Source organism: Helicoverpa armigera, chromosome 23 (assembly GCF_030705265.1).
Source record: "Helicoverpa armigera isolate CAAS_96S chromosome 23, ASM3070526v1, whole genome shotgun sequence".
Taxonomy (NCBI): domain Eukaryota; kingdom Metazoa; phylum Arthropoda; class Insecta; order Lepidoptera; family Noctuidae; genus Helicoverpa; species Helicoverpa armigera.
Genome location: NC_087142.1, coordinates 9,747,081 through 9,761,458, shown reverse-complemented (window position 1 = coordinate 9,761,458; position 14,378 = coordinate 9,747,081). Strand labels below are relative to the sequence as shown.

The 14,378-nt window shown below is 34.8% G+C and overlaps 1 protein-coding gene across 6 annotated transcripts in view; it reads right to left on the bottom strand.

Annotated features, from left to right (window-relative positions):
• Positions 1–2,095: 2,095 nt before the first annotated feature.
• The window catches only part of Smash (smallish), a 189,001-nt gene continuing 176,718 nt past the window's right edge, over positions 2,096–14,378 (bottom strand). For 5 of the 6 annotated variants that reach the window (XM_064040792.1, XM_064040796.1, XM_064040794.1 and 2 more), the window contains 10 exons: positions 13,122–13,406; positions 12,400–12,732; positions 11,216–11,368; positions 8,987–9,043; positions 7,989–8,440; positions 6,603–6,711; positions 5,632–5,745; positions 5,023–5,213; positions 4,490–4,596; positions 2,096–4,041 (listed from right to left, as the gene is read on the bottom strand). In XM_064040792.1, coding sequence (XP_063896862.1) covers positions 3,854–4,041; positions 4,490–4,596; positions 5,023–5,213; positions 5,632–5,745; positions 6,603–6,711; positions 7,989–8,440; positions 8,987–9,043; positions 11,216–11,368; positions 12,400–12,732; positions 13,122–13,406 — 1,989 coding nt within the window. In that variant the 3' untranslated portion in view covers positions 2,096–3,853. The remainder of the gene's footprint in view (positions 4,042–4,489; positions 4,597–5,022; positions 5,214–5,631; positions 5,746–6,602; positions 6,712–7,988; positions 8,441–8,986; positions 9,044–11,215; positions 11,369–12,399; positions 12,733–13,121; positions 13,407–14,378) is intronic. The other variant, XM_064040795.1, reaches the window with a different exon arrangement.

Below are 14,378 nucleotides of genomic sequence, written 5' to 3'. Positions count from 1 at the left end.
AAATTAAGTCAGTAAAACCATAAAATTAAGCCAAAGCCACAGCAACCAACTAGTGCAGCCCATTCATAAAATTGCATGGAACGAATTCTTTCAGGGAATTCGATTAGCCGTTCCAATTGATTACCGGCCGGATTTCCAGTAGACCGGCTTCGCACAAAGCACCATGGCATTGTGACTGATGGCTGTGAAGAACTGGACTTCTCATGGTGACCACAATAGAGGTCAAAGTACAAGCGGACACGAGGATGTTAGCATAATGAAGATTACTTACCTACCTGAATTACCTGTACTTACCTACACAAGAACTATGTCATATAAATAGTAGGTACCTACCTACCTAGCTGGTTCCAACAACCGTCTTAATTGAACATGTGTTAAGTTTCTTTGATATTCAAGAACATGTTTATGGAAGCAAAAAGTAAGTTCCCAATTAGGTATTAACATAACAAATGAGTGCAGGATTTGCGCCGCCAAGTTGGAGAGGTAGTTCTGTAATGTTTGTATGGGCAAGCAGAGACCGTTGATGCGTCTCACGCAATAGTGTATTGTTTTGTAGAACAACGCTAAGCTATTGCAGATTGTAAATACAAACAAAATTAGGCACTGGCTACAACTTACGATTCTTGTTAGATCATCTTTGATTCAAATGAGACGCCACCTAACAATATAGAGGGTAAATATTATGAATACTGTTTATTAAACAAAAAGAGACTTGTAATCTTCATAATATGCTTTAAAATCACTATAGACTGTATAATTTACGTTTACATTCACCTAGTGTACAAAGATGGTGAAACATTGGAGGAACTTCAACCGACATGAGATGATCAATCTTCGTATTTTGTCATTTGTCACTGGTGAAACAGTTAACCATCATAAAAAAATATAAAAAGATTTAATATTCATTGGCCATTTCAATTGAATTACAATATCAATAGCTATCCGTAACCTTATCCATAAAACTTCTGTACCAGTCCATTGAGATGGCGAGCATCTCTAGCCCCGCACCATGTTTATTTAAGGCATGGAGAACAAATAGGGGAATGTATTCTTTAACTTGACAGACATTTGAAGTAAGCCAGTTACATAGAGGGTGCAATTATAACATTAATTGGGATGCAAATTCCAACTGTCGTCTGTCACTGCAGTTGTAAGCATAGATTGGGAAGGGGCAGTCGTCAGCAATTCGTGATAGACCTCATGAATGCGTTAAAATTCCAACTATTTATAAGAACAAAGCTCAGATATTTCGACAGCCACATTAGTTTGTGAAAACCGTGTAGCGGCCATTTGCGCCTGCCTCCCGAAGTCAGAGGACAGGTAGATAAACCTTCAATAATCTGTAGGATAATTAGTAGGGTTAATTAGATAAATATGTATCTCCGTTGACCCCTAGACATCGTCGTTCAGTGTTATAGATACAGGCACTGTCAAAGGTAGGTATAATTCACGGCACGCCACAGCATTGCGTACGTCCTCTTAAATATTTTAACGATTTGTCACATCCTTACGGCACGTAGGTAACCGAAAGATAATTAAAATCGTGACCATTAAATAATTCTCCATATTTTCCTACGTGTAATTAGCTTCATACATTTAATATTTACTATGAAGTACCTAGTAAATTTTTAAGTTTGATCGTGGGATCATGAAGTGTATGTAATCTTTATTCCTTTGTCACTAGGGGTTTTAGCTCTTTCAATAAAGGTCATGGCAGATGTAAATCCCATTAGGGTAGTCCTCTGTAAAAAATACAATAGGCTGGTAATAATTCCCAGCACGGAGATAGGTCCGTCATGTTCAACAATTTTTGGCCGAATGTTTTTTTGCTCGTATATTCAATTAATTGTATGGGCCTTTTCAGAATTCTATTGATATGGACAGGTATGCTTAAGTATGAATGAATGCAGATTCCATACAATCGTCGGAACGGGTGATTTGTATAAAAGAGCTTAAAGTAATAATGTCGTTTTCGTTTGTCCTACAAACATACATACTTGAAGCCGAATTTGACTCTTGAAACCCAGTCTGTTAGGGATAGATACCAATTCTGTCCTTGTCTAATGATAGTCAGTGTAAAATAAAAACAAAACGGTTTGTATAATTCAAATATTTAATGTTATACAATTTGCAGCTTATACACATAGAGAATGTACATATGTATCAATATAGTTAACATAATTACAAGTAGGTGCAATCCAAGTTATATTCAACGCGAAGATACGACTGTTACATAGTGACGCAAACATATTTAGATTTACATAACATCACTACATGAAATGGCTTAAATAATATTAGGATAAAGGGCTCAGGCCAGTTTCGAAGCTGCCATGATTTTATATAATGAGAATCGTAAGAGATCTGTTAGTATAAAATTTGAGATTTCACAGTCACGCTACTTAAGCCATTTCACATTGAATCAAACGATAATAATATTTTTATTAATCATACACATTTTTGGATGGATTATGTTCTTCATTTTAACTAAAATAATAACTATTAAAGCTAACCATTAAAACGTACTAAAGTATAAATTAAAAACTATTTACAAAATATTACAAATGTTTATTTTCATTACACAAAACATTATTTTGTTTATTAGTAAAAAAATATTAAATCAATGGTATTCTTAAATATATTGTTTCTGTTAATGTACTTGTTGGGAACACAAGACAAAAATATGACATGGCACAAAATAGTCCGAAATTATGTGACAAACGTATAATACTGTGACAATGTCGAAATGTTCAAACATGTGGAAGTTAAACAAAAGCGTGCAGTAGCCGACTCAGAACTCAGCTGAGCCGCTTAGACGTTTTGGAGGTTGCGCATACACATATTGACAGACAGCGTGGTAGGTGACTATCACGCCTATGCCAATAGGAGCTCGCACTTATGTAGGTTATATCAATTTCCTTCACCGCGACGAGTCTGGAGACTGTCTAGTTGTCCTAGAGTCAACCACTCGATACTAAAGTATAATTATTTGGCCATTTTATTCTTACGTTATGTTAAAATGAATCACTCAGGCACACTCGTCATATAGAAATTAACCCACCATAGTTAAAGTATATTTATATGAGATATATTAAGATGAGAGGTTTAACAATAGTTGTACATTACATACTTTATGGGAAAACAAATATATTTGAATAACAGTATAAAATAAATTGTGGATCGTTAACAAATATCAAATTGTTAAGAATAACTTGTCGACTCACTCTTTTTTCAAAGTCTTTGGACCAGCCCCAGTTATGTACTTTATTTTACACGAAACCGAAAATAAAACGTAAAACAGTTTTCTTTCACTTTTTGTCCAACCACTGCTATCTCAATTTACAAGATTTGAAATTTCATTGTAATTTTTGACAACACTTTACAAAAGTCTTTTCCAAGTTTTTCCAATGTCATCGAATTTCCAGCTGCCCATATAGAGAGATGAGATACATTCCATTACATAGTACAAGCTAGTACTCTAACGAACAATCTTTGTATTCACAAATTACTTTTACGTAGTTCTCTCTCAAAGATTTATTTCTCTTTACGAATATCACCATTCATTTTCTCATAGACCATTCTAGAGGTACATTCAATTCAAGGATGTTCTTACTTATGTACTTTTCCATACCAACTGTAATCTCCTTATAACATACAGGTTGTTGTGTCCCTTAGACGGATTTTTTCATCCCTTCTGTAACCTCCTTTGCAAAATACAGGTTGTTGTTATTCCTCTTTCTATGATACAGGTTGTTGTAACGAAGTTTTTGCTTATTTACTTGTCCATCCAAACTAGAACCTTCCTTATAACATACAGGTTGATGTTATTCCCTTTTCTAACATACAGGATGTCCCCCTACACGGCGGAGTACTTCCTGCCATCATCCGAGGAGTAGCAGTGCTGGCAGTGCAGGCGCCGCGCCCGCACGCGCACGTCGGCGCCCGCGCGGCCGTCGCCCAGCGCCGCGCCGCACACCGCGCATGTGAAGCACCACACGTGGAAGCACAGGCCTAGAGACTCGATGATCATGGCGGCGCCGCGACCTGAGGGTAAGATAATATTATGTTGGTTATATCGGATGTGTCGTACCTAATAATCACATTTAGTTAAATACATTAATATACTGGTTAACATTGTCGAATAGCACAAAGAAAAAAATAATATACGCCAAAAAAAAAGAAATGCATTTTTTCAAACAAAGTAAATAGAATAAAAATGTACGATAATTAGAACACCATTTAAGAGTCAGTCATTACAAACAACAGAAATTCTCCCTTGATAAATGACAGCTGTCAACTGGTCAAAACATTCAATACTCCTTACTTCATCTGTGCTTTACACGTGATGTTGTAAATTATGAAAACGAAAAATGACTAAACCACTGAATGGATTAGGTTATTTTTTTACAATTCGCCATAGAATATCATAAAGTATATGTGATAAAATTTCATATGATTAGGTATGAAACATTTTGTATAGCTGGTATAGTACCTAGTTCGTCCCCGCAGTGCGAGCACTTGCGTCGGCCGGACACGCTCAGCAGCTTGTCCTCGCGCTCCGTGCGGACGCCGCGCTTCACCTCCGATAGCTGCTGTTGGCTGGAACATACAGGGGTTATAAGGTTAGTATACCTACCTATAGTATTTTTAAATTGGTGTCAGTTTTAGGGTTCCTTGCCTAAGGGATAAAATGTCACTATAACTTTGCTGGTTGTATTTCATAAGCTATGATAACTAGGTAGATAGTAGACATTTTGAAAGATGTAGGTATTTCTGTTGCTGCTATAACAAAAAATTAATACAAACGTGATTTTTTCTGCATAATGGTGCACAGACGTGTCCGAGTTGCACTTGGCTGATTTTTGCTTTCCACTATGGCTACACCAGGTTTAATGTTTAGGTTACATCGTTTTCTTAGATACAACTGAGAAATACTGCGCTATTTTTGCAGAATCATTTATTACATAGGTTTCATATGATGTTTATTTTTTTGTTTTCTAAGTATTGTTTTATAATGTTCCTCACCTGGTACTAAGCGCGTGCATGGCATGCAGAGTGTGCGGCGGGGCGAGTGGAGCGGGCGGCAGGTGGGGCGCGAGTGGCGCGGGGGGTGCGTGGGGCGGGTGGGGCGCGGGGTGGGGCGCGTCGTGGTAGGAGTGTCGCTGCGCCGCTCGTGCTTTACTGCGCTGCTCTTCTACGCGACGCTGCTCTGCTTCCTAGAATAGTAAGTGGAGTTGGTTATTAGAAAGCTAAGGGAATAATTATGTAGGTACACACTATTTATTGTTTCAAATGAAATACATAACAATACATAAATTCAAATGATAATACATAACAATTAAAACATTAAATCTGGGTTTTTGAAAAGTATCAAGAAGTATAGCCTCCAGAATTTCCTTTAGTTTATACCCATATTTATCGTCAACATTACTGTTAACTTTGTCAATATAACGTGAAAATTCATATTGATCAGTGGTTTCTGTGAAAACTGACGTTAATGATGATGGTGAACTTGGGCCTCAGTTACCTGATTTTAATTCTCGAAAATCATTATCGTTATACTTAAAATTATTTCTACGATTCTCCCAATATTTTAGCTTTCCAGAATCATTATTAATTTATAGATATAATTACCTGTATAAGCCAGTGTTGATTATAATTGTAGTTAGCAGGTTTTCTAGACATATTCCGCGCCTGCATCCAGTCCGTGTTGGAGATCAGCTTCGGCGTCGGTGCAGCGCTCAGAGCCTGAAATTATTTTATCAAAGACGATGTTAATTAAGATATTTTTTATATGCAGATAACTAGCTTTATCTATCAAGAACCCGACCTTGCAGAAATTGAATATTCTTAATTTTCTGACCATTTCTGTTTTTCCGAAATTTCTTATAATACATACGTACTTAGGGTGCGATGGTAACATGCATTTAAAAAACGTGCGAATCCTGCGACTCGCGCATGTACCAAAGCAAAACACCCACCCGCGTGCTCTTGTCACTTGTCAAATGTCACTTGCGCATGTTAACTTGCTCCAGCTTCTTGCACCGTGTAGAAATCAAAATCAAAATCTTTTTATTTCACATAGGCCTTTGCAGGCACCTATGAAACGTCACATTAGTTGCACGGTTCCAAAAAGTTGGTCTCATGGAGAAGAACCGGCAAGAAACTCCATAGACACTCTTTTTAAAAAGTAATATGGTCACAGTACAAACAGTCTATTACATAACAATAGTAAGCTCACAGAATTATACAATGCAAGAAAGTTAAACTGTAAATCTATACAATGCAAAGGGAGAAGAAAAAGTCGTTTAATTGCCAGGGAAGACGCATAGACGCATCCTTACTACCACTACCATCTATTCTTTAAAGGCTAAATAATTTATCTACTACAAATTCCTTTCCAAATAAAACATATTTACGCATAGATACACTTTCACTTTGCTTTATTTTGAGTGAGTGTTTTTTGTCTTAATTTTTAATTTTCAATTCTTTATTCGCATAACTTCTACAGGGACGAGTCCTGTTTCTCTTATAGTTTGTCTTTTTACTACTGAAATATTTAAGCATTATTTAATGAAATATAAATACTTATAACATCGTCTCACCTGCAGCGTATGCCTGGTCATGGGATGGTAATTCGCGTTGCCATTAGGGACGGGCTTCTGTCTCAGCTGCACGTTCGCGTACTCCACGGCTGAAGGCACGCGACTGCTCCTGGAAATATCAGTTGTGACGTGTTGATTACTATATAAGCTATATTGTAAGAAGGTTTTAGGTGAGTGTGAGACTTAATTTTATTGTGAGTGCGGTGGAGAGGGGCGTTTTGGGGACTGTTTTATTATTTTGATGTTCTAATGAGGGTGGCAGCACCGAGTCGTCAGGTCCAATAACTGTCAAAGTGCTTATCTTTACTATGAATAGTGAACGATTTTAGTGTTTTTTTTATTTTATAATTAAAGCACTGCATTATTGTTTTACTATTGCGGTTGAGTAAATAAAAAAACTAAATCATATTGTGTTAACAAATTTTTCAACAAGCTTTTCCTTAGTACCAGTGACTTTTGCACCTTCTCTCTTAGCTCAATTTTTAGTTCGGAAACCTTATCCTGACCGTAGTCCATAATAAAATCAATAACACTTCCAATATAACAGAATTTCAATAAACAATAAGTTCGGCACCTACAATTCCATACTATTTGACAGCTGTTTGGACCAGACGCATACGTGGCGCCACCCGGTGGCAGAAAAAATTTCAAAAACCCTCATTAAGCTTGATTTTAATGATTTGCATCCACTTGGGCGAGTTAAGAGAAAGGAGGTGACCAAAAATAGGTTTAGTTGCACTTTTTAAAACTGTATTTATCAACGAAAGTCGTCTCAAGGTTACTGCCGAACTACTAATCTTGAATACTTCTAAATGGAGTATAGCTGTTCTGCTAGTAAAATCGCGGGGCACAGCGAGTGATTTTAGTGATGTTATTATTTTTTACCTCGGTGATACTGTAGGACTGGGATGAAAACTAGACAACCAGGCATAGCGAGATTTCTCCATGAAATATCTTTTCACTGGTTTGCTCGTGAACAAAAGACAGTCAGGTTGACAGGTCACTACTTTTGTATTCATCACAATTTATAGATTTGAACTAACGCACGATTCAACTGATTTTTTTTATAGACAAAAAACATTCCTTTTTTATTAATTTCAATATTTCGTTATTAACATGGAGTTGTGATAAGAAAAATCTTCATTATGTCACGTAATAATGTAATATTCTACTTAAAAGTGTTATTGATTCCATTTTTAATCTAATTTCTTGGTAATAGTTATCTATTAGCTACTGCGGTAACTAGTTTATCTATTTTATAAATTATTCATAGTTCAATAAATGCGTAGTTGGATTTTTTTGTTTAACCGAATTTGAAATATAATAATTGTTAGCTTACAGGACCATGTTCATCCAATTGCTTAAAAAAAATGATATTAAACTGACCTCATAGTAATTTCCCTCTCAATGGACTCCCGACTCTTAGGTTTCGGAGGCAGGACGGGCTGTGGGACCCTCATTGGCTGAGCTCTGATCTCCTTCCTCTCATACAACACCCTGCGGCTTTCCTCCACTCCAAAATGCCTCTGCATATGTTCTTCTGACACGAACGGCTTACGTTTCTCATCCACCACTCTCTCTTCCACCTGCCTCTCAGGAACCGCAGGAGGAATTGATGGGAAATTCTCATTTAGCAGCAAATTCGGCATTGAATGCCTATAATGAGGATTGACTTTAGGTCTCGTCAATGGAGGTTTCTCAGGCGATGAAGGTATAGTAGAAATGTCCTGTACGGATTTCTGGATGATCCGGGTCTGGTCTCGAAGGAGGTTTTCTCTCTGTCTGCGGAGTTCCTCTTGTTCTAGTTGGAGCAGTTCTCTTTCGAAGCGGAGTACTTCCTATTTTTGGTTTAAAAGATGTTAGTTTATAGGTTTTTGTGAGGAGAGTTTGTGAAGTTTAGCGTTTGGTGTAAAGTCCTATATAAGTTAGGTAAATGTACAAGGTTATAGAAATTAGATTTAATTTTATTGTAACTTAATTTATTATTGTTAGCTTATTCATAACTTAATGATGAACCCAAGGTTAGTAATGAAGTCTTAAGAACAATATAGGACCTTACAACTTAGGGGTTTGAGTTTTAAGTGATAACTTAAGAAATTAAATTAGTTTCTTAAACATTTAATTTTAGTGACGATAGCATGGAGTGCAAGGCTTTAAGCTAGCGTGGATTAACAAAATTATAACACAAATTGGAGAGAATTTTTGACACAATGAGAGAAAAGTTCGGTTTCACAAAAACTCATACAATTTTGCTATTTCTTCTTTATAATTTTTTATTGAGTTGTTTAATGTCTTTCTTTTTTTTTAATATTACTTATTAAAAGTTGCTGTAAACAGAGGTTTTCTCTCACAAGGTAGGTATGTAAGTTTAAAATATCATTCACCTTGGTATGAGCGTCATCAGACGCGCCGTCAGGCCAGTCCTCGTTAGTGGTTCGCGCCTGAAAAGTCGCCACGCCGCGCTTGTTATTTACAACACATAGGCTTGAAACCATCATATTTTACTTTTAATTTATATGCAGTAATTTATTTCACATCCAAGAAACTATTAAAAAAACTCCAATATATGTTTTGGTTCTTTTTTTTTCATTTGTTTTTTGCCATAAAGGAAGATGATGCTGTATTTTTATGGCTTTGTAAGCCGTAATATATACATTTTTAATTGAAAACAAGCATTAGCTAGATAATAATTGGGCATTTTGATATTTTAAACATATTTGAGTATTTTTTTTAATGTTCAGTAGAAGTCTCTTTAGGCATGCTATCTAATGTAAGAGAAAATATATTTCCTTGATTCAAATATCATGGTTCCAATGTTAGATGGAGTTAATTTCCTGAGCGTTTGATAACATCAGTTTTTCATAAATGTGGGAATAATAAAAATGTTTGTCACAAAATTATGAAAAAAATGCATGTTTTAAAAAATCTTTTTGAAATAAAAACCTAGAACATATTCAAGTTTGAAATGAGAATCATGCATTGACCCCTTTTAAAGTATACTAAAAAGGTTTGCCCAGTACTGGGATAAAATAGATAAAAGTGCATCATGCCAGTGCATTCTAAATTCTAACTAAAATATTGCAGTGTAGAAAATAAAAGGCAAGAAAATAATTTTAAATAAATAGTATTTATTAAAGGAATAAAGTACATACATAATCAATAACTACTTTCGTGACTAATTTAGGTATTTCTGCATTTATTTATAAAGATTTTGATAGTTTAACTTTTTATCATTTGGACCGGCAAAAGCGTTAAAAAAGCCAAAGTGTTAATAGCAGCAGTTATGTTTTGAATACCACATTCTTTTACAAAAATAATATTAATTACCAATTTCAAAACAAAATTTTGATCAATCCAAAAAATATTACTCAACCCTTAATTATAAATCATGTACTTTTGAATCAACTATAACTTAGACATTTCTTAGTTTAATTACTTTTAATAAATAATCCTTATAGCTTATACCTACCACCTATCTTTTTGATGACTTATTATGCCTCTAGTGGTATTGAAAACGACGTAAATTAATCACATATATTATAATCAACCTTAGAACTAAAGTGCTTGCAAAGCATAATCTGTGCTAGCCCCCTATTGCCACAGGCGTGAACTTAGCTCTATATAAGTGCAAGAATCATAGCTGCTTTTACTTTTTATTGCAATATTTATATAAACAATGGCATATCATATTTACCCATAAGTATCGTCGGTAAGTAGGTAAACCAATTTCTTTTATAATTTGAATCAACCAAAGCAAAAGCAGCTAAAGTAAATTGTCCGCAATAACCGAAGCGGATAATTCGAGAAACAACCAAATATTTTCCCATATACTTAACATAATAAAATAACTTATAAAGAATATATTAAAGAGATCTACAATTTGTACAGTGCGACATTATCATACATGTTGAAACTCAACCTTATTTCTCAATTCATAAGGTTGGTTTAAAAAAATGTTTTCAGCATGTATTCAGTCGCGCTACAAAATGGAAATAGGAAACAGTGCTTAATTAAATAAATAATTGACTAATAAATATACTCTTCTAAATAGCATTTCATAAGGATGAAATGAAGAAGACTATTTTAGATTATAATTTTGTTTTGACACTAGAAATCTCTGCGAAACTGATTTGGTTAGGTAAAATGAAGTTTTTAACATTCCAAAACCTTATTACCACCACCACAGATGTTCTATGAAATCTAAATGTGCAATTGATGAGATGTAGTGCCAAATCAAAAATGTATACCAAAAGGTTTTTGAAAAGTACAAAATTAGGAATGTCTGATTTTTTTTTGTCACACAAATTAAACTGTAATTATTTATCTTGTTATGCGTAAGGAAAATGTGTGTCAGAAATTATCTTTGCAAAACTAATCTTAATCTTTAACATTAACAAATCTTGTCTATGATTTTATCACCCATAGATTAGTTATTTATATTTTTATGTAGGTATGTTCTCTATATCTCTAATTCTGATTATACAGGCTGTTATTTTTAAACCTGTGATATTTTTATAAAAAAAATATTAGAATATTACATATTGTACTTTTCAAAAAAAACCTTTTTCTAGTTGTTCTTTCCCTCGCTTTTCTACAATAACAGTTTATGATACCTGTTGCTGTTGTATAGTCTTGTCAAGGTTGTCGATCTTGTCTCCCGGAGCCTCGGTCAGCTCGCTCAACTTGGAGCTCAGGTTATTGGAGAAGGCTTCCTGCTTCTTTACTGTTTCTTCCTCGTCTGATGTCACTGTTACGTGTGTGTAGGGCTGGAATGGAGAAGTTAGGTATAAGTACTTTATTTATTTGCGATACATATTTTTTCTTGTTTCATATATTGCTTAGGTACTAGAAAATATCACAAGTTTAAAGAAGGTCTAAGATTTTGCCTTTTATCTGGTGTTTCCAAAACCATTTTAAGTATTGGTCTTTCTTTCTTCATTGAATTACATTCCAGAACAGTATCTTATGTTACAATTACTAAACTACTACATGTTTGTAATGTATGTCAAGGATAATTGTAAAGTCATTAAACCATATTATTTTATGAAGACGGTCTAAGGCACCGGTCTTATGGATGTTTACAGCATAAAACATAGCTAATAGTAAAATTTATTTACAGTACTATCTTCAGCTTTATCTAGTTAGATAAACACGTTTATCTATACACGGTAGGCTTGTGTTTTTCTATGGAAGTTTACGATGAGTTATAAAGGGCAAGGTTTTAAGGAAATACTTATCTATGTAGATGATTAACACATTTAGTTATCTAGTAAGTAACTAAAAACAGTTAGTCACATAAGAATTTGTAATATTGGTCATTATTTGAACAAACGTCTTGAAACCAACCTTTTAGAATACCTAGACTTCTCTTGTTTTGGTCTAACAATACTAAACTGTTGGTGATTATGAGTAATCAAATATTTTCGCTTATATTTTATCTCCGCAAGATGCGCCTTGACCACGTTTAGTATTTGTGTACAAGGCTGTGAGGCTCTATCTAGGTATCTTAGTGTTTACAATGAGATAACGACCGTATTGTTTGGTCAATGACCTAAGTGTGCCCTCAAAAATATAATCTTCTGACTAATAATCTTGTATCCTCTGAGTGTTAAACACCTAGATTAATATAATTAAAGGACGATATTAGTCAATTCAAAACAACTTTAATAGACAACAAAATTAAATACGTTTTATTGCCTGACCTGGGGATCGAACCAAAGGTCATCAAAAGTTCAGGACTCATGAACCAAATTAGGCATTTCTCACTCATAACAAAAAAAAGAAAACAAAAACATACCTCACTATTCTGTCTGCTATGCTGATTAGGGGTATCAGGAGACGAATGTCCCTTGTACCAGGCCTCAGCCGACGGTCCCCTGTCCACATCCACTCCCGAGTCCCTACTCTCTCTCAGCTTAGCATCCATATCATGTGACAGGGTCTTCTTGTAAAGAAGCTTCTCAATCTTCGTCTCCTCTTGTAGGAAGGAGGTGATGTCAGGTCTGGGAGCCAGGGTGAGGTCCACGTCGAGGTAGCTGTCGTCCTGACCTTCGATGCCGAGGAAGCTGGTGCGTTTGTTCCGGATTTCTTTCTTGATGCGACGCGCTGAGCTCGTGTGTTTGAAGTTGCCCTGGAGATTGGGGATTTAGTTTTAGGGGTACTACAATTTTATCTGTTTCCATGTTGTTCTATTTATTTTGGTTGTGCTTTGAAAGCCAGTAGTAGGTATTACAAAGAATAATGATAGTACTTAATATTACAAACGTGAGTTTGGATGAACTCTTTTACCCAAAAACTGGAAAGATTTTGATGAAACTTTACAGTAATATAGCTAACATATCAGAATAGAAGAGAACCAACATATAACGACCAAATAAAGACGAAGGTAATATAAACACAGAATTTCATCATATCGAGATAAAAGCTACTATATCATCGTGACAAACACATAGAAATACACTTTTTAGGCCTGGGCCTAAAACGCATGATGTAAAGTCATGATAATATTTTTTTACTCACATTGCCAAGAAGCTCATCCTCAGGACTGTCATCAGTGGGTGGTGGAGGAGGTTTCTCCTTAGGCGGTTCCAGAACATTCGACGGCATATCCAGAGGGAAGGCACTCTCAGCTGGGAAGTCCGCTGGGTTCTGATAGAACAGATCCATGTTCTCATACAGAGGAGTCACGTCAACCTTCTTGTTTAAGAACTCCTCATCTTTCTTCTGTACTTCGTCAGTGTCATCCATGGCTGCGCTGTCTTCTGAATCCAGCTCCTTAAATGCCAGTTCTAGAGCGTCCAACACCTGGAGATTTAGTTATAGTTGTAACACTAGTTTTGGAGTGAAATATAACAGTGATTATTATTTAATTTGTTGCATTGTAGAAGCATGCTGCAAGTGATTTTATTTTCGTGGAAGCTTAATGTTTTTTTGCGAGTTTATAAAGCAGTGTGTAATAAACTGCGTATTTTTTAAGTTGATTGATTTGAAGTGCTTCTACAGTGCATGTAAAGAAAATTAACACATTATAAAAAAAGGCTTTAATTTATAGGAAGCTAATTCCAATCAAAACAAACGACAACACATTTAAAAAGAAATTAATTTGTAACTATTATTTTTAGGTCGACACTAAAATAAAAATTAATCATTATTAAAAAAAAAATTAACAACACTTTTTGTAATTTTATAGTTGAACTAAAACATAAATATTTTTATTAAAAAAAACTATCATATAAAAAAAAACAAGACGAAAAGAAGGCCAAATATTTATCACAGGAACGTGCAAAAAGATACATGCAAAAGCGTAATTGGTTAGATGCAATGGAAATGAAGCGACACCCACCACTTGAAATCAGTTCTTACCTTATTAGCCCATCACCATTTTCAAATATTAATATCTTTTAGCTCGCCTACTCTCTGAGAAGGATTTTATCAAACTGTCATCATGTAAGATAAAATTGTTTGTCTAAGATATGAACAAGCAGATAACATTGTACTGATTTTATAACTATTTAAATATAATACCATTTTCATTAATGATTGCGAGGGAATTATGATAAGTAGGTATATATTACATATATAATGTAACAGATAGTTATAATATGGATTGGAATACACAAATAAAAATATATGTTTGGATAAAAAGATTGGTGAATAGTTTAGGACTTGTGTTTGTCAGTTTGCAAGTGAAACATACATTCGAAACTAATATTTATAGACATAATAAATCTAATACAGGCTTGATTTTTTTTTTCTTAAAATATTGGTACATAGTGT